Source organism: Camelina sativa, chromosome 16 (assembly GCF_030686135.1).
Source record: "Camelina sativa cultivar CO46 ecotype springtype chromosome 16, ASM3068613v1".
NCBI lineage: Eukaryota > Viridiplantae > Streptophyta > Magnoliopsida > Brassicales > Brassicaceae > Camelina > Camelina sativa.
Genome location: NC_141895.1, coordinates 2,237,939 through 2,260,453, shown reverse-complemented (window position 1 = coordinate 2,260,453; position 22,515 = coordinate 2,237,939). Strand labels below are relative to the sequence as shown.

At 35.3% G+C, this 22,515-nt stretch overlaps 5 protein-coding genes and 1 long non-coding RNA gene across 27 annotated transcripts; 3 read left to right on the top strand and 3 right to left on the bottom strand.

Annotated features, from left to right (window-relative positions):
* The first annotated feature begins 5 nt into the window (after nt 1-5).
* On the top strand, nt 6-1,471 carry LOC104749419 (tetrapyrrole-binding protein, chloroplastic). 2 transcript variants are annotated; one of them, XM_010471048.3, is made up of 2 exons: nt 6-885; nt 1,231-1,471. In XM_010471048.3, exon 1 carries the CDS (start codon nt 88-90, stop codon nt 877-879), a length of 792 nt encoding a protein of 263 aa, XP_010469350.2. In that variant the 5' UTR covers nt 6-87; the 3' UTR covers nt 880-885; nt 1,231-1,471. The 2 variants fall into 2 exon arrangements, with proteins under 2 accessions (XP_010469350.2, XP_019094039.2); XM_019238494.2 differs by having other exon boundaries at nt 8-885; nt 1,157-1,471.
* LOC104749420 (uncharacterized) lies at nt 1,057-3,808 on the bottom strand. Of its 2 annotated transcripts, XM_087491061.1 has the most exons (12): nt 3,548-3,808; nt 3,367-3,443; nt 3,154-3,229; nt 2,981-3,053; nt 2,834-2,885; nt 2,660-2,721; nt 2,390-2,453; nt 2,261-2,318; nt 2,079-2,165; nt 1,853-1,946; nt 1,603-1,701; nt 1,057-1,439 (listed from the first exon to the last, which is right to left on the bottom strand). In XM_087491061.1, the coding sequence occupies exons 1-11, from the start codon at nt 3,628-3,630 to the stop codon at nt 1,609-1,611; spliced, it is 819 nt and encodes a 272-aa protein (XP_087347187.1). In that variant the 5' UTR covers nt 3,631-3,808; the 3' UTR covers nt 1,057-1,439; nt 1,603-1,608. The 2 variants fall into 2 exon arrangements, with proteins under 2 accessions (XP_087347187.1, XP_010469353.1); XM_010471051.3 differs by lacking the exon at nt 1,057-1,439 and having other exon boundaries at nt 1,486-1,701.
* Nucleotides 3,809-3,934: 126 nt separating this feature from the next.
* Nucleotides 3,935-6,086, bottom strand: LOC104749418 (protein farnesyltransferase/geranylgeranyltransferase type-1 subunit alpha). Its single transcript, XM_010471047.3, has 5 exons — nt 5,617-6,086; nt 5,275-5,384; nt 4,768-4,888; nt 4,586-4,681; nt 3,935-4,489 (listed from the first exon to the last, which is right to left on the bottom strand). Exons 1-5 carry the CDS (start codon nt 5,839-5,841, stop codon nt 4,061-4,063), a joined length of 981 nt encoding a protein of 326 aa, XP_010469349.1. The 5' UTR covers nt 5,842-6,086; the 3' UTR covers nt 3,935-4,060.
* A 256-nt stretch (nt 6,087-6,342) lies between these two features.
* Nucleotides 6,343-8,721, bottom strand: LOC147925039 (uncharacterized). Its single transcript, XM_087490780.1, has 7 exons — nt 8,644-8,721; nt 8,359-8,458; nt 8,188-8,273; nt 7,986-8,082; nt 7,206-7,213; nt 6,991-7,073; nt 6,343-6,424 (listed from the first exon to the last, which is right to left on the bottom strand). The coding sequence occupies exons 1-7, from the start codon at nt 8,719-8,721 to the stop codon at nt 6,343-6,345; spliced, it is 534 nt and encodes a 177-aa protein (XP_087346906.1).
* Nucleotides 8,722-12,349: 3,628 nt separating this feature from the next.
* Nucleotides 12,350-14,491, top strand: LOC104749417 (uncharacterized). Of its 13 annotated transcripts, none has more exons than XR_761369.3 (7): nt 12,350-12,520; nt 12,615-12,738; nt 13,439-13,516; nt 13,627-13,736; nt 13,828-13,878; nt 13,968-14,114; nt 14,187-14,491. It is a non-coding gene; the product is annotated as an uncharacterized LOC104749417 (long non-coding RNA). The 13 variants fall into 13 exon arrangements; XR_015584244.1 differs by having other exon boundaries at nt 12,369-12,520; nt 13,696-13,736; XR_761370.3 differs by having other exon boundaries at nt 12,369-12,520; nt 13,957-14,114.
* A 2,650-nt stretch (nt 14,492-17,141) lies between these two features.
* LOC104749416 (CMP-sialic acid transporter 3) lies at nt 17,142-22,448 on the top strand. 8 transcript variants are annotated; one of them, XM_010471044.3, is made up of 15 exons: nt 17,142-17,565; nt 17,916-18,123; nt 18,356-18,472; nt 18,777-18,833; nt 19,249-19,326; nt 19,753-19,857; nt 20,029-20,151; nt 20,304-20,381; nt 20,709-20,778; nt 20,901-21,008; nt 21,190-21,323; nt 21,415-21,497; nt 21,646-21,691; nt 21,788-21,852; nt 22,092-22,448. In XM_010471044.3, the coding sequence occupies exons 2-14, from the start codon at nt 17,956-17,958 to the stop codon at nt 21,836-21,838; spliced, it is 1,218 nt and encodes a 405-aa protein (XP_010469346.2). In that variant the 5' UTR covers nt 17,142-17,565; nt 17,916-17,955; the 3' UTR covers nt 21,839-21,852; nt 22,092-22,448. The 8 variants fall into 8 exon arrangements, 4 of the variants coding, with proteins under 4 accessions (XP_010469346.2, XP_010469347.2, XP_087347179.1 ...); XM_010471045.3 differs by having other exon boundaries at nt 17,198-17,523; XM_087491053.1 differs by having other exon boundaries at nt 17,198-17,523; nt 21,788-21,856.
* The last annotated feature ends 67 nt before the right edge of the window (nt 22,449-22,515 follow it).

Sequence of the window (22,515 nt, the reverse complement as noted above, 5' to 3'; positions counted from 1 at the left end):
ATCTCTCTCACTTCTTCTTTAAAACTCTCCAACTTCGCTCTCTCTCTATCTTCTCTCTGACGTGACTTCTCTCTCTTCCTCCCTTCAATGGCGACCACAAACTCTCTCCACCACTCTTCTTACACGCACCAACCCCACAATCTCCCTTCCCAATCTCATTTCGTACCTACTTCTCTCTCCCTCAAACAACCCACTTCCGCCGCAACATTCTCACTTATCTGCTCTGCTTCTTCCTCCTCCTCCTCCGTGGCCGTCTCCGCCGTTTCTACCACAAACGCCTCCGCCACGACCGCCGAATCCGCGACCATATTCGACGTTTTGGAGAACCACCTCGTCAGTCAAAACTTCCGACAAGCCGACGAGGAGACTCGGAGATTACTCATTCAGATAGCAGGAGAAGCCGCCGTGAAGCGCGGCTACGTTTTCTTCTCCGAGGTGAAATCAATCTCGACCGAAGATCTCAAAGCTATAGACAATCTATGGATGAAACACAGCGACGGGAGATTCGGTTACAGCGTGCAGCGCAAAATCTGGTTGAAAGTGAAGAAAGATTTCACAAGATTCTTCGTTAAAGTTGAGTGGATGAAGCTTCTTGATACAGAGGTTGTTCAATACGGTTACAGAGCGTTTCCTGACGAATTCAAGTGGGAGCTTAACGATGAAACGCCTTTAGGACACTTACCGCTCACTAACGCGTTGAGAGGTACGCAGCTTCTCAAATGCGTTTTAAGCCATCCCGCTTTTGCGACTGCTGATGATGATAACAGTGGAGAGACAGAACAAGAGCTTAACAGAGGTGTCGCCGTGGCTAAGGAACAACAGACTGAGACACCAGCAGGAGGAGACAAAAGACTGTTTAAAACAAACTACACCTTCTAATTAATGGTCTTTCTCCTTTTATTTTTATTTTATTGATTTGCTGATATTGTCAAAAGTATAAACGAATCTCTGTAATCATATATCATCAATTAAAATTGGGTTTCTCTTCGATGGCGGTATCATTGTGATTATGTATGTAAGAACAAAGTCAGACCATTACTAGTTAACACCAAAAACGAAAACAAGTCTGTGTCTTGGTTGATTAATGTGTATTTTATTCATTCACAAGTTCTGCAGATCTTCAGACCATGAAACTAATGCAGTTATTCTTATACAGATCAAAATCTGAAGCAACTTTGAATCCCCAGCTGTTCATAAAGGCCTTTTTTCGTGTTGTTGTCCTCTTTGCAGATTTGGTGAAGAGAGAGAGAGAGAGAGACTGTGGATGAATACAAAGTAGGCATTTTGGCTCTGTTCAAGAAAGCTGCACCTCATATAATGATCAGTGTGTGACTAATATCTAAAGAATACGTTGCTGCTTCTGTAGCCTTGTAGTTAATTCTCAATGTAGGCCACACACACGTTACACTTGATGTGGACAGATGCTTTTTTCTCTCGGTCTGTGGTATTCAATGAATAAACGTTTTAGTCATCTGCGTGTATATCTATCAAGAATATGTTTTCTTTCACCATGAGAAAAATACATGATCAGGGTTTCAAATTGCATTCTAAAACCGCTACAAGAGGCGGAAAAAAAATTATGGTACACTTCTTGGCACTGACTAGTTTCTAGGCACATGGGCAGAGTCGTCGGGTGTGTTGGTGTGAACCGTCACAGGACAGCATTGATTCTGTCCGGGTATACAAACACGCGCCTGAATACTGCAAACCACATTACATATGGAATCACTCAGTTTATGATCAAGATTCAAAAGTTGAGTCAGGAGAAGCCGATGTAAATGAAATGAAATATTTCACTGAGGATTCAGGCACTTAAAGAAGCGCGCATAAGAGAGGATAAAAGATGAAATACCAAATCTCTGGGCGCATCTTCGACAACTTCAGCAGGTTGGTCACCCCCGGCACTTGCTAAACACGACCCTTTGCAGGTCATGTATCTTTTCATACTAGGCAAACAAATAATAAGGGAAAGAACCATATGAATACCAAATTGCGATATATAACTCTCTGAAACATGACTTGATGGTTTGGTTTAAGAGATTGACTCTGGTAAATGAGTTGCTTAAAAAGAAACTTACACGTCACATTGGTTTAGAAGTGAGAGTTTATTCATCACACACAATTGTCCACGTGACTTGCAAACTGCATCGCATGAATCTCCTTGACTGTTAAACCAAATCCAATAAAGAGTCAAGGGATATGGTCTCCACGAAAGCGTATACAATTCAAACGGGTAAGAAAGTGAAGGGTGTTTTTTTACCTTCCCACGATAACGTCAATGCCAAGTAGTCTGGTTTCAACTTGTGTGAGATTAGCCCCTGTTTTAAGTTATGTTATTTGATGAAAGTGATAGGGTAGTTGAAAGAAAAAGTAGGGTATCGAAGCTCACCTGAAGCATTTGATGTCAGAGAAAAACAATGGTGAAACTCGCTGTGGTAAGCATTTTCATGAACCTAGAAGTTTCGGGAATAAAAGAAATTACATGAAGTCTCGCTCTTTATTGCTCTATAGGTTCATTATACTTTCATGAACATTCCATCAGTCTCAAATAGAACTTCTCTTACAACACAAAATTGCTCAACTTCATGACATATAATCTCAAAAAACTTCACCAAGAAAAAATCCCTATTAACAGAAACAAAAACAGTAAATGGCTTACCACACTCTCAGAATTATGTCGGCACCTCCCAGAACAAAAATCAAACACAGTCTTGTAAGTCCCTGCCAATGAAGAAATAGACGTTAAACTGAAATTTTCATAGGCAAAGTCAAGGAAAAATGATCATCTTGCAAATGCAAATACATTTAAGCTGCCGTAAAATGACAATTTTACCTGCTGTAGCTGGCTTTGCAACTTTTACTTTAACCACCTGCGCAAGAATCGTCTGCAGAAGATATACTCAATGTGAGTTAAAACAAACAAAAAGATGAAGCAAGAAGAGAGAGACAAAAACCAAAGGTTCCATGGAAATAGATATACGCGAGACGGATTCAAGCAGCAAGAAACGCAAAATTCATAAGATTTGCAGCATTGTGAAAGGAGGTTGCATCCACTTCAAGCCAAACCCACAAACCAAAGAAGTCTGATTAAGAACACACTAAGTCTTTAAAAAAAAAGATAAGTCTTGTTTAGGATTCATCAAATTGACTCACTGACAAGAGAATCTTTCTCCTTTCCAAGGACAACAACGGGTTCGAGATTCCAAAGACAGAGCATCGCACACATTGCCTACAGGTTCCAACAACAACCATTCATCGTAACAAAACAAAAACAAAAACTTTTTCACCACCAAATCTATGTTGAAAGAGACTAAATGTAGTAAAGATGGATCTATGAAGGAGTGAATTGGATAGGAATTTGCTGACCTTCATCATCTGAGATCAAGTATCTTCCTTGGACAGTTGTTCTGCAACTCCTCTGTTCTAAAAATCCGATATCCTTCCTGCAAATCCATCCAAATCTAAAGGAAATTAATCAAAGAGAGGACAAAACAGGGATACGCAAAAACATAGGAACAAAGCTATCACCCAAAAAAACAGTAATCACCTAATTGCATAAACTCTCAGCGGAAATAAGAAACCCATGAGATGTAGAAGAGCGAGGAACAGACTAAACCCAGATGTGGACATTCTTCTTGTCGGAGAAAAGAACGAATCTTTCGACCAAATTACGATGCTTCCCACTTCGACAACTTAACTTCCCAACAGCCTTCGATTCGATGTATTGAATTTGCAAATTGATTTGTTTTTTTTTTGGCTCAGTTCAGATCAAACTAATTTGTTGTCTTTAAATTGGGGAATCCGCGAGACAAAACCCGGTTTTGGTTTTTTCCGGTTAACGAGAAAGCAATGCGTTGTTGAGTCTTATTCAATCGTTGGTTCTGCAAAATCATTGTTGAGAAAGCTTCTTTGACTATCAAAAAAGAAGTGAAAAAAGAGAATTCAAGATTGTTTTGATATATATGAAAAACATGTTCATATGATTCATAACGAAGCAGTACATACGAAAATTAAAAATCAAATTTTGTTCCAAGTGTGATTTTGGGTCGTCACTCGTCAGTCACATTGCTGCCACAGTAATCTTGCTCTTCCTCCATGCCCAATAGTTAGCTCTTATAGGATCTACACGACCAAGAATAGTACACACCAAATATGCCAAGTTGGTATCTGGTTCTTCATTAGCTAGAGCTCTCACTGAGTCTCTATGCTCATTCGTTGGTCTTAATCCGTCGCAAAGAAGATCCAAAAGGGTGCTAAGAGCGAATCCATGGAAGCAATCCGTGCGAGAGAGAACATTCAAACAGACTGAGGAAACACTTGGATCACTAATCCAGGATTCTTTGTCGTCTTTGTAAAGACCTTTCAGGTATCGCCATGAGCTCTCGTTTGCGGGATTGGCTAAAATGGCTTTGATTATGTAGCTTACTTCAGATTCCCTCATAGCTTCTAAGCCTCCCAACAAAGGAGATTGAGTAATGACGTAGTACCTCTGCCAGGTTAAGGGGAACGAAGTTATTTAAAAGAGTGACTGAATCTATAGATTTGGGAAACAGAATCTAGTGTATGTATCAACAATCATATTTACCTGATTCCATGCGGAATTGTTAAAGACGTCAGCTTCAAGGAGCTCGTGACAGTAATCAAGCTCATCTTCCCATCCTCCTAATGCACGTAGTGCCCACTGTAGATTGTTTCCAAACATCAAGCAAAAAGATATGTATAACACCAACAAGTGAATGCTTTAACAAGGTAATTGAGATCACAAACCTGTCTATGTGACCAAGCATGATAATGTTTGGCATCAAGTGATAGTACTCGCCGAGTACAGTCAAGTTCTCTCCCTGCAACCTCAGGACCCAGTTTCTCAGCAACCCATCGCCGATGATGCCTAGAGAAAAGAAAATATTAGCGCAGAACCATGGATCATCATCACACTCAAAAGCACAGAACCAAGGGTCAACTTTTCTTAAGCAGCAGATATGTGGCACTATATGACCTTCACAATGTGTAAAAAAGAAGGAACTTTGATCTAAAATATACAGAACATCCACGATAGAGCATAATTAAGAAAATGGCTGACTCGGCATACACAAAACAGACTCCAAACTTTGACAACAACTTCTTTATAAAAAAACCTTCCTCCACAGTCTATGAAAACGTAGGCTGCTATCTCATAAATCAAACATATACAGTTCTTGGTTCGAAATTGTTCCTCATCAGTCAACTACTTCAGGGTATAGAGACAAACGAGGGATAAAAAGGTATAAACTTTACCACAATTGGTAGTTCTTAGAGTTATCCTCAGCAATGCGTTCGATGAACTCGAGTTCTTGATACAAGTCGTGATTAAGCGCCTCAAGTACCAGGCGCCTAAAATGCCACACCTTAAAAAGGGGAAAATTGTCGTCAGGGGAGAACAAGAACAGGACTAATTAAAGACTTAGATCCATCAAATTTCAAAACCATAAGAGTTCAGTTCAGTTACTACTAATGCTCCAATCAAATTCCAACTTGAGATTAGGGCTCAGAAGCACCCAACAAAGCATAGAAGAAACTTAAAAAAAATTAAAAAAAAAATAAAAAAAAAAATAAAAACTGAAAAAAGAATTGATTAACTGTGTAGTTCCCGGAGTTTAAGCGGAGCGTTTCTTCAGTGAGTCGAAGTGCGCGAGGAGATCGCTCGTCGGAGAAGTAGATCGCACGGAAGTAATCCATAGTCTCGCGGAACTCATCCTTATAGGCGATCGGCACCACCGGATTCGGACCATCGTCCTGAGTCAACCGGACCACATCTGACCACTCCGACCGCTGGCTTAGTGGCACGGTCTCGTCGAAATCCATGTTACCCGGTCTCGTCTCGTTCCAAAGTCCGAAACCCGAAAGAATCAATCAATTATAACAAGTCGTCGAAACCGCCGTGTAAGTAATTTTTTAGAAGAATTTAAATGGGCCGTTTAGCCCAAACCACATGATATAACAGTATTTTCTTTTTTGTACTGTTTTAAAAAAATGGAAAGAAAAAAAAATGCCAAAAACAAGACGTACTATATGAGCTTAGTAGTAGATAGACGATACAAGGTAGTATAATATTTAAGAGGAGCAAAGAAAAATAAATAAAGACATGGGTAGTCTTCTTGGTTGTATGATCTTCATTTCGCCACGCTTCGGTCAAATTATTTCTCACACGTTCCATCGAAACCAACTGTGTTCAAAAGGAATTTTGATGTTATTATAATAAAATTCAACTATATATAAATATATATATATATATATATATATCGGTACTTAAAAAGAATATGTAGATGATGTACAAAAACATGCAATAGAGAATATCTCACTTTTTCATGTGCAATAAGCTGATAATTCCGAGATGTTTGAGCTGTTCGCTCGTGTAGCTTGTTCAGTTTCAAATAGTGTATAGCATCTGCAAGACAATGCACGCAAAACACAGCATGTTCTAAATGGATTCAAATATGTGGTCATAATTAAAAAAGGAAAAAATTAATTTGTACCGTCGTACCATCTTTGTTATTTTGCCGGCTATGTTCTTTTGCTTTCTCAAGATTTATGCGAGCCCTCTCCAGGCAATATTTCTCCCATTGTTTAAGAAACTCAAGACGCTTGAGGTCGAGGAAAAAGAGAGAGAGAGAACGTTAATAAAACCAAATTATATTAAATTCATAGCTAGTGGGAAAAAAATCAATTCGACACTAAAATAAAAACAGGTGAGGAAAAGATCAAGATAGTATAAATAGATTTTGTTCATTAAAAAAAAAATTGACCCCTATAAGAGTAATTCCCTAGCTCCGCCACTGATCAGGATGACACTGTTGGTTTGAAGACTAATTAAAAAGTGTATGCCCTAATTATACCTACAAGTTAACAAAGGGTTCTCAATGAAGTCCAAAAAAGTAAGCTAAAACCATGTGATACCTTGTTTACCAAGACTATTGCTTTGTTGGAGCTCATAAATATTTTTGTTGGGTTTACCGGATAGCCAAGTCACGATCGTCATACAGGCGACAGAGAAACCACACTCCGATTTCCTCTGCCAAAAAGCCAAACAATAAAATCTGGTAACAAATTAAAATATAAACTTTACTTAAAAATTGGTGACCCGATCGAGCCAAAAAAAAAAAAAAAAAAATCAGGTCTCGATGCAACTATACACATGAATATACTTGGATACTTGAATTTGAATATACTTGGATACCTAATCTAAAGTATCAACATACGATTACGTCTAAATATAGGGAAATTTTATACAATAAACGGGACGGGGATACTTTGCGTTTTGTCAACTTACTTTAAGGTGGAATTAAATAAGCTGTGATCGATCCCAATCCGAGGTCGAGAGAGGCACAAACCAGATGGAAGCTAAAGGCACACGATCATTATATCAGCTATGTCGGAGACGTACAAAGAGGAATATTGGACAACAAAGGGGTTGAATTGAACCCTAATAAACGGGATGGATGGCTTTTTCGAATCCGGCTATATCGGAGTACTAATTAATAACAAAACTCAAAAGGTGTTTCGGGCCGATCATTTGTAGCATGTGGCCGTGATTTGATCTTGGCTGGATCCAGTTATAATATTTTTAATCTAATTAAAATGAAATTTCATAAAATAAAGTTTGATGAAAGATAAAACGTCGTTTCAATTCGAAGACTAAGTTTTTCCCTTTATAATCCAAAACAAGCAATCCGTATTTCGATAGTCAGTTCTTATTTTTACGTGCCGTAACGCTTCTATGAGAGTTCGAGTGAAAAAAAAAAAAAAGTTCTTGTCTCAACAAATAAACAAAACACATGACATTAATATTCTCAATCTATATAGATGAACAGAGAAGAACAAAAGTTAAGCATATTGGTGGGTAAATCCAAAACTGAAATTTGTAAATTATCTGTGTAATTAGAGACCAATCTAATATACATGCATGAGCTAGATAGATACAAAATAGGCTAATATTAAAAGGAGCAAACAAAAATAAATAAATACGTGGGTAGTCTTCTTGGCTGTGTGATCTTTAGCATGCAACTCTTCAACCGCTTCGTTTTTGAGACGTGATATCAAAATCAACTGTCAAGCAAAAAAGGATACGTGATATTATATAGATTATTATCCAATCTGTGGCTTAAAAGTATTAAAAAAAATGTTTTAGTGGAAAACATTAAGTAATCTCACTTTGTCTTGTACAGTCAGCTGTAAATTCCGACAATATTGAGCTCCACCCTCTTGTTTCACCTTGAGATTCAAACAGTGTATGGCAACTGCACGCAACACAAACACATATATATATCTTGTACTTATAAAATCAATCAATGTGGTTATAAAAAGCAAAAGATTTGGTCGTACGGCGTTCGGAATTTCTCCGGCGATGATTTTCTGCTTGTTCAAGACATTTGGCAACCCTCTCCAGGTAAACTTTCTCCCATTGTTTAAGATTCTCGAGGGCCTTGAGGTGAATTTGATAAAAGATACAACGAGAGAAAGAAAGAGATAACAATAAAACCAAATTGTTATAATTAGATATTGTACATTGAAAATATAAAACTACGGTAAAAAACAGATCAGGGAGTACACAAACGAAGGGTAGTCAATAAAACTACGGTCAAAAACAGCCCAAAACATATATGATACCTTGTTTAGGTTGTCGATTTGTTTTTGGAGCTCATACAACTCATTCGTCGGGTTCCCGGCTAGCCAAGGCACGATCATTATTCCGCCAGCGACGAAGAGACCAAAATCCAAAAAGAAAGTTCTAATATCATGACAAAATTCAAAACTTTATAACCAAAATCGGTAGATCAGCAGACCACAATTAGGGCATCAACGCAAAGATATATACATAATAAACTTGAGATTCCTAATCTAAAAAAACATAAGAAATAATGGTTTAATCTAAAATAAAAAGGGATAAATTAGGTTAGAAAATCTGTTTTAATGAAGAAAGGTTTTCGTTTTAAAACTACATAAAAACCATGTAAAATTGGTAGTAGTTTTTTTGTGTATTTCTTACTCTAATTAGATTACCGTCTACTAATTTCTGAAATAATCGAGCTGTGTGTGATCTGAGATCGAGCCGAGGGAACAAACCAGACGCAAGTTAGCTAAAAGGCACGCACGCACTATCTGCAGATCGGACAAATTAAATTAACAAAGGAGATTGAATTGAATCTTTTAATATATATACGAGAGGGTAGTGCCTTTTCTTATAATATATATCGAATTTTAGGGTAATGGTTAGTGTTTGGAGTTTAATTATCTACTAGGAACGTTTTTTATAAAATATTATATTATAGTTAAAAAATTGTTATATTTTGTTTAAAAACTTATTTTGTTTGAGACATACAATATTTATTTTTAATATTGCAATTGTTTTGTAAATTTACATATATCTTTTTGAATACTAATCATTTAAAATATTTTAGTATTTATTTGTTTGATGTGTGTATTACAGTTTTATATTGTTTGTTTGTTGAATTTGCATCATTATTCTATGAAATATTTTAAACTAGTAATTATAATATTATAATAATGAGCAAATAAAATTTATTAATTTATCAGCTATTTTTTTTTTGTTTTACCAACCCACCGATGTGAAATATTAAATCACACATTTTTTCTTCACACGCATTAAACTTTTTATCTTCGTCAAAAAAAAAAATTAAAATCACAACACATGCAGAAAAATCTACATATTTTTAATCATATGCATTATATGATTATTCAAAAAAAAATAAAATAAAAGAAATTTGATAAGGAGAATCATAACTAAAAATCTTTCAAATATAGTTATGAAAACAATCGTATTGTCTTTATTGCAGTGGCCAATGGTAAATCCTTAATGCACAAGACACCATCACACCCAAGATCGAGTCCCGCTCCCTACGAATGTAGATATTTGGCTAATGAGCCGGCCAGTTGTGGCCCAATGGTTGACAAAAAAAAAAAAACAATCGTATTGTGTAGTTAGATATAAAATCTTAGTTTTTTAAATTCTACTTGCTTTATAATTTTTTAAAATTAGTTAGTAATTTCCGTTCATAATTAATTAGAGAGAAAAAATAATTTTCTTTTTAAAACTACTAATTATGTAAAATAAAATATTATTCTAATAGTTAAACTATATTTTTACCATTATTACAAAAATTAAATATTTTCTTTTTATTACTAATGACATGACAATGTAATTTTTTACACTTTATAAGATTAATTCGTATTTGTACTTTTTAATTAATATAGTAGAATTGTATATTGATATAAAATCAACTGGTTATATAGTTTTATAAGTCGTTTGTCATATAATCTTAAAAAAACATTTTTTTTAGATGCTTAAACATCCCCAAACGCATTGTCTGATGTGGCTATGGAGGCTGTATATATATATATATATTTGTGAACAAACAAAGGAAGAAAATTTTTTGACTGAATAATACTTTTATTAAATCTTAATCGATTAGAGAGGAATACTAGAGACTCCTACTTTATACTACTAAGAGAACTTCTAATCTTCACTCTTCAAGTGAAGCGCTACAAACAGCCTCCAAATTCCATTTCTAGCTAGTCAACATTCCAAGGATCTCACTTATGTAAAGTCCATCACCCATATATTTCAATTATGGCATGACTATCATGAGCGAATTAATGTAGCAAATGATCCAACAAACCCACCCCAAAGCACATATCAGAGTGCAAGAGTTCCAAAACTCCAATTGTTGCAAAACCACGGCTCCACAAAGATATTATGAATAAATATATCCATAAAAAAAGAAACACCATAACAAGGCTATCAAAATTAAACTCTTCTCTTTTCGCGTCTTCTTGGGGGAATACATAAGTGGAAACGTCATGTTACTGATCGAGATTTGGAGGGACGTTGGCTTTGGGAAGTAGCAAAACAAACCCACGACAAAAATACCAAAAATAGTGTTGATTACCATAAAAAATTTGGACCATGCGGCTTTTGGTTCAGCCCAATGTCATGCTTCATATGTATTGAAAATGACATTTTCCCAAGGCCACAAATTAATCAAAAAAATTATGGCCATATATATTTTTAGTTAGATTATATATTTAGCTTGAAAATGTGTTTGGAATTTTTATTTTAAAAAATCCATGATATTTTGTTTTTTATTAATGTTTTTATTTTATTTTTCTTAATTTTTTATTTATATTAATATAGTATTATATAATGTATTAAATGTTTAAAATAAAAATGAAAAACCATATGAAACTTGAGAACTTGTATTTAAAATTTATACGAAAATTTCTTTTTAATGAACTAAAAAAATGTTAATATAAAAATAAAAAGAGATGGTATAATATTTGAGAGTCTATTTTACGTAAAAATATTTTACTATGTTTTGTTTATATTTTGCACATGTTTTGCTTATTTTTTAACTATATTAATCTAATAAACTGCAGCTGAACTGCACATGTTTTGCTTATTTAAGCTCTGATTGGGAACATGATTTATTCAAGTTGAGTTTCAGAGAATATAATAATTCGATGTAATTTGCGGTAAAAATTATATGGTAAAAATAGCAGTTTGATTTAATGGATCGTTGTAAAAATATGATTTACTAATCTTATCAAAATTATTGACTGGTGACATTTTTGTGGTAGATGTTGCAGTATGTATTATTTGATTATAATTATTAAAAATATTAGTGAATATATTTCACAAAATTATAAAATTAAAATAAATAAATAAATAATTTTATAATACACAAAGTTAACTAAACTTCTTTGTTACATTGCAAATTAAAAAATTAACTACATGCATGCCATAATATTTACAATCTTATCATATTTAGGTCTATGCCTATTTTCATTTCAAATGATAATAAAAAATAATAATTTGGAAAATATAAAAGAACTAATTAAAAAGGTTTTTAAATAAAAGAAAAACAGTAAAATTTATTTTTATTGATATATGAATTAAATAAAAACAAAAATAATAAATTTTTGTATTAGATAACTGAGTTTTCTTTTTTTTTTTTGATTAAAAAAATAGATTACTCAACTTACTACATCTTAACTCATGAAAATTTTCATGATGTTGAATAATGTTTTGAGTTGACAATTTGACAGAGGATATAACTCAAAATTGTAAGTCAACCATAACAATTATAACTCAAATTCAACTTTAAATTTTTTAGTTTTGTTGTTGATTGGTAATTTTTTTTGAATAATCTATGATTTAGTCCATAACTCAATGTTACCAAATCAATCAAAGCCTAAAAAGCCTAAAAGAGGATGGCTTTTCCAAATCCATATTGAATGGGTTTCGGGCCTGCCTGGCCCAATAAGTATCAAGCTGCCTGGCCTTTGACACGATCTTGGCTAGATCCGGTTATCCCGTCAATAGTTTGGTAAAACTGCATAATCCCCCCCGCGTCAGTTCAATCCCTAAGTCAATTGTTTCTCCCGTCAATAGTTTGGCAATCACTTGAATGATTTTTGGTTTCTAAAATCACCAATTCGCGTAGTCTGAATACATCGATCGATGGAGGTTTGTTCATATCTTTTTTTAAGACAGTTGCTAATAATATATCTAATATAGATCTAAACCCGTTCTTAATACTGTTGATTGGATCTACCTTCAGAACAACAGAAGAAATAGAGATAAGAAGATCAGAGAAGAGAAGAAGCTTCGATTCGAGTCATCCTGAGGTCTGGTTTTTTCTCAAACTCATTTCCCGACAAGCTCGACGACACTTACCGGTAACTGTAAGCAAAAGCAAAACCCTTTAAAAGTAAGGATTCATTGTCAATTAAGGAGAGTCTAGTCTATGGCTCATCTTCTGTACTAGAATTGTGATCTAATTAATGTATACTCCAAATCTGAAGCTAGTTTCTTTAGCTTTCCATTATCTGATAGCCTAGCATATGTCATGGAACACACATCTCAGCTACATACAATTACCTTCGTTCATTAGGTATCTGTATTCTTTTCTTTTGGTGATTGATTATGGGATTTTCAACTGCAGTTCTATTAGTGTCAAAATGTTGACAGAAACCACAAAAGTCATCCATGTATATTTCAGCATTTTTCAATTAAAGCGAGACTAATCTATCTCAAAGCTTCGATGCTAGATTTGTGCTATGGTCTACTCTCATATATGTAGCTAGCTTTTTTTACTTTTCATTGCCTGATAGCTTAGCATATGCCACAGAAACGCATCTCAGCTACCCTTTTGTGCCGCTCATTAGATGTGGATGTCACAGAGTTATTTTCTGCTGAATTTAAACTGTTCAAGTTCGTAAACCAGGGACATCCACTTGTTATGTTTCGTTTTGGTATCCTTAAGTCTAATTCAGTTGTTGACATGTTGTGAGGTCTATTGTCAGAGGTTTTGGCTTTATGGCACTGCATGTCATGCGGTCATATCATGTATCTAAACTTTTTTGATCCTGTATTCTGTTGCAGAACGCATGAACATTTTTTCCTCTGTGTTTATGGTGTGATATTTCTTGGAACACTAGCAACTGCCTGCCAAATAAAAAGGTATGTGCATTTTACTTTGAAAGCAACACAAAGGAAAGTTATAGGTGTAAGCTTTCCATAATAGAGTCATGTAAGCTACATGCCGTAATAGCTTTCTAAACTCCTGTCAGATCATCCTGCATTGTCTTAGAAATTTTACTGCCAAGGGGATGCCTTCTAAACTGGTTCTTTTGCTCCAGAAGCCGTTGCTCTTGAACCATGCTTTTCCTGTCAAATATGAGTAAGTCTCTCCCTCTCTCTTGGCAATGAAAGGAAGAATTAAGAACCTTACTTCTTCTTCTTCTAAAAAGAAGTTGTCTCTGCTCGTGTAGCCTTGTAACCTGGTTTGTTTGCTCCTGAACCACGCTTTTCCTGTCACATAGGTAATAAGTCTACCTCTCTCTCTTTCTCTCTCTCTTGGCAATGAATGGAGAGATTAAAAATATACTTCTTCTTGTAAGTAATTTTGCAGCCAAGGGGATGGAATTGTCTCTGCTCGTGAAGCCTTGTTAAGTAGTTCTTTTGTCGCATTTGCTCCAGAAGCCGTGGAAACCTTGGGAACTGATTTTTTTCCTCCTGAATTTGCTCCTGAACCACGCTTTTCCTGCTACATAAGATAGTAAGTCTCTCTCTCCCTCTCTCTCTCTCTCCAATGAAAGCAAATTAAGATATTACTTCTTCTTCTTGTAAGAAATTTTCCGGCGGGGTTGGAATTGTCTTTTCCAGCGGGGATGGAATTGTCTCTGCTCGTGAAGCCTTGTAAAGTGCCTAGAATATCCATCAGCTCATGGACACTTTGACTGTAAGAAAGATATGAAATTAGATATGTTTTTAGATAGAGATATCTTATTCTTATATAGACACAACTTACAGTGTTTTTAAAGCATATTCCATAGTTTTTATCCCCTCCGTTAATGCTGTAACTGTGTCAAGTGCCATAATAGCATTCTGAATGTTTATGAGCTGCGCGTTAAGGTTATCAATCTGTTTTACCAATTCATCTTGTTGAACTGTAAACCTAGCTTTGAGCCTTAAAGCAAGTAGCGCAATTGTCTTATTCTTGCGTTTAGCGGCGGCAAGAGCTTTCTCCTGATGGGCTGCTATTTTGTTTTCGATTTCTGTCAGCCTGATATTATGTCTCGATATTGTACCCTCAATTTTAGTCTTAGTTTTTTCCAAAGCTGCTGCTACTGGATTTTTCTTCTTTTTGACTGTTTCTTTAAGCTTTTTGATCTTCTTTTTCACCCAGTCCATCTCTGCTAACATAGAAAAAAAGTTGCAAGAGGGATGACAATTTGCAGGGAAAGTGAAAAACTCAGTCTGCAGTCGTAAATCTAAGATGGTTTGTCATAGAATCTTGAAAATATGGCAAAACCAAGAAAAGATGACCAACCAATGTGCATGCAACTATGAAATCGAATAGAAGAAGAATCAACAAATGACAAACCAAATATAAATCGATCTATGAACCAGAAATACGAAACACAAACCAAATAAATCGATCTCTCAACCATTGCACGGTTTTAAGCGATACAGATCCAATAAAACACAAATTATAAACCAATTAAATCGATCTCTGAACCAAGCGATACAGATCCAAGAAACCCCAATTACAAACCAAATAAATCGATCTCTAAACCATCGCAGGGTTTTAAACGATACAGATCCAAGAAAGACCAATTTCGAACCAAATAATCGAATCGATCTCTCAAGTCTGAACCATCATCCCACGGTTTTAAGCGATACAGAAAGAAAAAAATGACAAACCAAAAAAAATCGATCTCTGAGCTTCGATCGAACCTGTCGTAGTTGTCAAAGAACCTTTTCTCTCTGAAACCCTTCCGCCGGGGCAACTACGCCGACCTCCGCCTCAATCGCAGCTTTCTCTCTGGGTCCACCTTCCGCCGGCGCAAGCTCGGAGTGAATTGGTACGAAGAAATGGATCCGCCGGGGCAAAAGGGAGAAGACGATAGCAGTTAGAAAGGTTTTTAGTCAGTCTGTTGTTATAACAGACTTAAAATATCTGCGCCTTGGATCTCTTGGAGATATATATATATATAAGCTGGTTCGTATTCCGGTTTGTTCCGGTTTATTATTCGAGTCTTTTCTTGTTGAGAAAGCTTCTCTGTGAATCATATCCAAAGGTGATAAATAATCATTCGTCTTATTGAAAAGGTGATGAGTGTAGTGCCTTTTCTTGTTGTATATATTGAATTTAGGACGTTGTCGTTTATAAATCGTTAATGTTTGGAGTTTTATAATCTAAGCTAATATATTGGTTATATAACTTACTTTGTAAGTCGTCAGATAAGCTTAATTTTTAGATGCTTAAACATCCCCAATGGCATTGTCCAATGTGGTGGCTATATGGAGGCAGTGCTTGTGATAATAGTTACTAAACAGAGGAGTTGCTTGTGAAGAAAGAGTTAATGGTTCTGCGACGATTGAATCTTTGTGTTAGTACAACCCTGAACTGCATTTGCTGATACTCATTACTCTCTTTTGGTTACCCATCTGGTTGAAGACAATAAAATTACAGGTATTGTAACTCCTTAAATGGACTGAAGCATTTGTTTGGTCCAACAGCTGGAGGACGCAAGGTCTAGCTAGTCTCACTAGCATAAGCTTCAGTCCTTACCAACAAAACAAACCAAACCGAGAGTGTCATCTGTCAGATTTGGGTGTAGTATATAAATCACATCATTGAGAACAACAACCAATCTAGTCCGTCTATGATTAAATGTTACAGCTTCTCCCCAAGTTTGGAATTTTACAGAGAGAACGGGTCAACGCAAATAGTCAATAACTTAACTTAATTGGCATAGATTGTTATAGATTCTAAGAAATTTCATCAACACAAACAAACACCACTCATAATTTATCTATCTCTGGGAAACAACATTATGAGATAAACAGGTACACGTACATAGATAAGAGCTACAGTCTACAGAAACAAAGTTAAAAGAAGAAGAAGAATTTGTGTGGTCAGAGCTCCATCTTGCAATGCTTCAATCTCTCTTTTTTTGAGTTTGAGACTTTCCATCAGAACCAACTGTTTCGACAAAATGGTAACAGTAAAAAAAAAAAAAAGTACAGTTTAGTCCCTTGAGTGTACCCAAACAAAGAAGACCTTAACGGTTAGCTCTCCGACGTCTCCTTTTTTCATACGTGCTGAAGTAGTTACATGAAAACTAGTAGACGTAAATAAAACATAATTTTGTTACAGCAATTAAGGCATTAAGCAAAAGATTTAGTTGCGAATAACCCCGCAAATTTGTTTGCTTCCTCAGGCTCTGCGGCAGCTAAGCTTCATCCAGATAACATTTCTCAGGTTTTGCAATGACATACATTTCTCAGCAATTAAGGCATTAAGCAAAAGTCAAATAAAAGTCAACTCAAAAACTGGATCTTGAAAACAGAGAGAATCAAGAACTTTGTAATCATTAAAAATCAGCCAAACTAAGGCATTAAAATTACCAATTCAATTTTGGCTTTTAGTTTTTTTACACACAAGAAAAATGTGTTTTTTACACACAAGAAAAACGTGTTAAATAATTAATTCTCATTCTTGGGTGTAAAAAAAAAATTAAAAAGATAAAAGAAAATTAGGGTCATTCTTAAATAATTTCTAGACTAATACAGTAGTAGTAACTGTAATACTTCTATTTCTTTCCCCACAAACCAAGTGTAAAATTAATAAATGGTGTTAAGGCTAATCTGTTTAAAAATCTTCAATTAATTAAGAAAACGTTGTTGTGAAATCAAAGCAAAAAAAAAGAGAGAAAGAGAGAGAGAAAGAGGTCGTGTGTTAGAAGATAACAACAACGATCGAGACGAGACGACCCACTGATTCAATCTCCTCTGCATATTCCCCCTTGGCATCTTTTTTTTCTTCTCTTAACCAAGCTGAGGACTCTCATCAGTAGATCTTTCTTCTAATTTCTACAATTCAGAGCTAGGGATTACTGATTTGGATTTTTATTGCTCTGGAGCTCGACTTCCTGAGATCTGTGTTCCGTGGCTGGAGGGTATGTTTTGTTAAGCTGATCCTTTAGGTATCTTAAATTGAGGTTAGTTGGATCGATCTGCTTTCATAATTTTTGCAATTAACCGACAAGTCTTCTAATGGCGGCTTTAGTTTAGATGCACTACCCATGTTTGGGTTTTTTTTTTTTTTTTTAATTTTATTTGAGATCTATTTTTCGCTCATTGTTCTTTTTATTGAATTGTGATTTTACTCAGCTATTGAGATCTGATTGTGGGTTTTAGATTTGGATGATGCTATTGAATCTCTCTGTTTTAAGAAGTTCTTATCTCTCTCTGTTTGATGATTGCCTTTTTGCTTCTTAAAGTTGATATCTTCTTGCCATTTAATTAGTTTGGAACGCTCTACTCACGAGTTGTTGTTGTTGTTTATCAGGCTTGACTCAGTCTAGAGATTGTCAAATTGAGAAAGACAAATGAAGAACGGTATAGCTGAGTGCAGTGTATGTCATTCAAAATTGCTCCCTCCCGGTAGTAAAACCATTTCCAGGGCTTATGATGATCACAAGATTAGGGTTTCCTCAAAACAACGTGTCCTCAATGTCCTTTTGGTTGTAGGTGATTGCATGCTTGTTGGTCTACAGGTAAATCATCTCGGTTCTTTTTTTTTTTTTTAGCTCTTTAGTTACAAATACGAGAGCTGCATTTCATAGCTTTCATCATGGACCACCTGCTTTTTAACATTTTTTTTTTCATCATATGACTATTGAATCCTAGTGGAACAACCATATTCATATCAGCGTTGTTCTTTTTCCTCTCAGCTCATCATTTTTTTGTGTAAATCACTTAAAAGTTACATTCTTTTCCTTTTTTCAGCCTGTCTTGGTGTACATGTCTAAGGTGGATGGGAAGTTCAACTTCAGTCCTATTAGCGTCAACTTCTTGACAGAGATCGCTAAAGTTATTTTTGCGATTGTCATGCTTTTACTCCAGGTATGTTTCTGAACTAACTTTTAATTCCGATTCTTTATTTGGGACATTTAGGTTATAGTAAAGAATTTAGGACTAGTGGCTAGATGTTTCTTCAGCAATAGACGGTGAAATTAAAGTACTAGAAAGTAGAAGTTCATAGTGTTGATTAACTAGTAACGTGAATGTGATATAGTCCCAATTAGTTCTGTGCATAAAGACACTTTCTTGATTTTCGAATTATTATCTATTGCTTGAGTCTCTTGCTTCTTTTTTCTAAGCACCGTGGACGATCTTTAATATTTACGTCTTTGTGTTCAAATTGTAGGCCAGAAACCAAAAAGTTGGAGAGAAGCCTCTTCTATCCATTTCTACATTTGTCCAGGTATCTCTTCTTTGTCAATTTAAGGGAGTGTAATGTTTTGCAAAGCTGCTGTACTAGATTTTTTGGTTTGGCATATTCTCAAATCTGAAGCTCGCAATGTGATCTTTCATTACATGATGGCTTGTCATATGTCATACAAACATGTCAAGCAAACATGATGGCTTGTCATATGTCATACAAACATGTCTCATCTACGTATCACCTTCTTTTTACTACAGTCATTAGGTTTTCTAGACTTTAGTAATTTGGTGATTCAATGAGTTACATGTTGGTATTTAGTAATTGGTGATATGAAGAGGTACATGTTGGAATGTCAATGCACAATTGTGTGAAATGTGGATTTTACAGACCAGTAGATAGATATCATTTTTTTTTTCTTAGAGCTATTTTGCATTGACATGAGACTTTTTTGCAGGCAGCTCGAAATAATGTGCTTCTTGCCGTTCCAGCCCTATTGTATGCAATTAATAACTATCTGAAGTTCACAATGCAGGTATAGCCACTTGTTCTTTTTAATTTGGCATCCTTAATCTGATTAAGGTATTGAAATGTAGTGAGGTCTATAGTCAAAAGTTTTGGCTTTATAGCAAGAGCATATCATGTTTTCTATGTACTCTATCTTTCCACGTCAGACACTGCTTAAGTGCACCCTAACCAGATAATGGAATTACCATTTTGAAAGATAAGTTTGTACACCTCTCTTTTCCGCCATATCTTCTTCTTCCTTTAGATCTGGTGGTCATTGCGTTACCTTTCATGGTTCCTTTTGGTAATAGATTATATGAGTCGGCCAGCTGTTTACGTCATAGTTTGCAGTAGATTTGTTTACTGTCCTTTTCGGCTTGTACTAGTACTATTTGTCTTTTCATTTTTCCTGTATTTTAATTTCTCACGTTAATGAAAGTTTCTACTTTGCCAGCTATATTTCAATCCTGCTACTGTGAAGATGCTTAGCAACCTAAAGGTTCTGGTCATTGCTGTTCTATTAAAGATGATAATGAAGCGGCGGTTTTCTATCATACAGGTAGTTATGTTTATTTATAGATTATATGTATGACCGATTTTCAGTACAGACAATATTATCGTGGAAGTTTTTGTGTAACTTTCCTTTCATAGTTACATCTTATTCTTGATTGGATTTTGTATGTTTCCATATTTGTATTGCTAAAGGTGTTATCCTTAATTTTTGTTATAGTGGGAGGCACTTGCTCTGTTGCTGATAGGGATTAGTGTCAATCAACTACGTTCTCTTCCTGAAGGTGCTACAGCCATTGGAATTCCTCTTGCTACGGGTGCATACGTCTGTACTGTCATCTTTGTAAGTATGTTTTTCATATACTTCTTTTTGTTCAATGTTAAGGCATTGTAGTGATTCCATTTCACATAATCTGACTTCTTGTACTTCCCCATTGATGCATTACGAAAAAGCTGTAATTCATCCTTGAGGCTAATTTGCAAATTTACATGCAGGTTACTGTCCCGTCAATGGCATCTGTCTTCAATGAGTATGCTCTAAAGAGTCAGTATGACACAAGTATTTACCTTCAGGTTAGATAGTTCTGATGCACCTTTGTCATCTTGCATCAGGGAAATGATATGTTGTGTGTTGTTAATGGAATGGAATTATCCACTTTTCAGTTGTCTAAATAAACCAGATGCTCTTTTGAATCAAAGAGCCTTGGGTTGTTGAACTCTTTGTTCTGTTCTCTGGTCTACTTAGCTCTGTTATAACTAATGTTCCTCATCTTAGGGTATATAACTCATATTCTTGGTCATGTCAAATTCTAGAATCATGGTCTTCTACGTCTGTGTTGTCTTCTTCTTTTGACCTTTTGTATATGTCGTCTCATTGAACGTTTTTTTTTTCTGTTGCAGAATTTATTTCTCTATGGTTATGGTGCCATATTCAACTTTCTTGGAATACTAGGAACTGTTATATATAAAGGTATGTACATTTTAAAAATGGCATGGAAGAAAATTATATGACACCATAAGAGCTTTTGAAAAACATGTAAGGTATTTAAAACTTAGGATGCATTGCTGAGAAATTTATCATGATCTTGACAGGTCCTGGCAGCTTTGACATCCTACAAGGACATTCTAGGGCTACCATGTTTTTGATACTGAACAATGCAGCACAAGGGATTTTATCCTCCTTTTTCTTCAAATATGCAGGTTATACTGACTAAGCTTTGTTTGATTCATTTAATCTATGAACTAGTTTGCTTGAGTCTAGATGCCTTTCTAACATAGCTGGAGATTGTTTGTTATATATACTCAAGAATTCAATGGTATGTTTCTTACAGCAAGATTGTTATGGTGGATATTTACCTCTCTTCATCTTTGATGCTTTCAGATACAATCTTGAAGAAATATTCATCGACAGTTGCCACAATATTTACGGGCATAGCATCTGCAGCGCTCTTTGGGCATGTTATAACCATGAACTTTCTTCTTGGAATTTCAATCGTTTTCATTTCAATGCACCAGGTAAACCCATATGAACAGTTTCCTTAGTGAATAAATTCAACTCGAGAAATTTTTTTCTGTCTAATTTATATTTTGTCTCAAATATGCATAGTTCTTTTCACCACTGGCTAAAGTGAAAGACGAGCAACAACAGAACGGGAACCTAGAACTAAGCAATGCAAAGGATACTCACAGGTTTGTGTCACTATACATACTTCTTTATTGTTAACTGTGTTTACCAGTTCTTCTTTAGACAATTTTCTTAAGCAAAATGTTTTGTAACAGATACATGAGCAGTATTTTACACTTTGTAACTTCTTTCCTTCTCTGTTATCTCCTTCAGGGCTAATGACTCATTCATCAACATGGCCGCAGGGGCAAATGAAGAGGTGAAAAATATATTTGTAAAACCAGTTCTTGCATTTTTCCCAACTTTAGTCGATATCAATGTATATTATTGTCTTTTTATCTCTGTATCTGTTCAGGCTAGTCACCGCGGTGAATCAGACGACAGAACCCCGCTTCTTCCCAGATGAAAAGTTTCTTAAAAGTAGGTAACAGTTTACTCCAAACTTCATTATATGACCTTTCAAGCTCCCAAAGATGATCATCTAGATACATTCGTACCAAAGCAACCTACCTAGGTTTCAGAAGATACAAATATGGAGAATCATGTACTTTTGCACTCTAGAAGGAACCTAGGTTTCAGAAAATACGAATTACTCCAGTAGTTACTACCTGAATGTTATTAAAATGGAGAATCATCTGCTTTCGCACTTGTTCCTGCAGGATTTTTGTTCTGAAGAATTCTTATGGTGGAGAATATTCTAGAAATTGGGGGTTTACCAGTCGCATACTAGCAGCAGAGGATACAGTGTAGCAAACTTCGCGAAACCAACTCTTACTTCTCTCAAGAGTCGGTTTAAAGTTCGTTGAAGAAACCTCTCTCAAGTCTGAAGCTATATTGTTTTAAACGATAGAGTGAACAAACTTGGTAAGTGATATATGTATTTTCGATATATAATATTGTATTCTTTGGTTTTTGCAAAATATCAGGTCACTTTTTTGCTCTTGTTTTTCTTGTTATACAATTACTCTCACAACTGGGTTCCTTTAACGTCTTATATAGAAGCATAGTTTTCAGCCTGTGAGGTTGGTTTAGTTGAACCTGCCAAGATTTCTTAAATTTGTTGTATCAATAACTAACATTGCA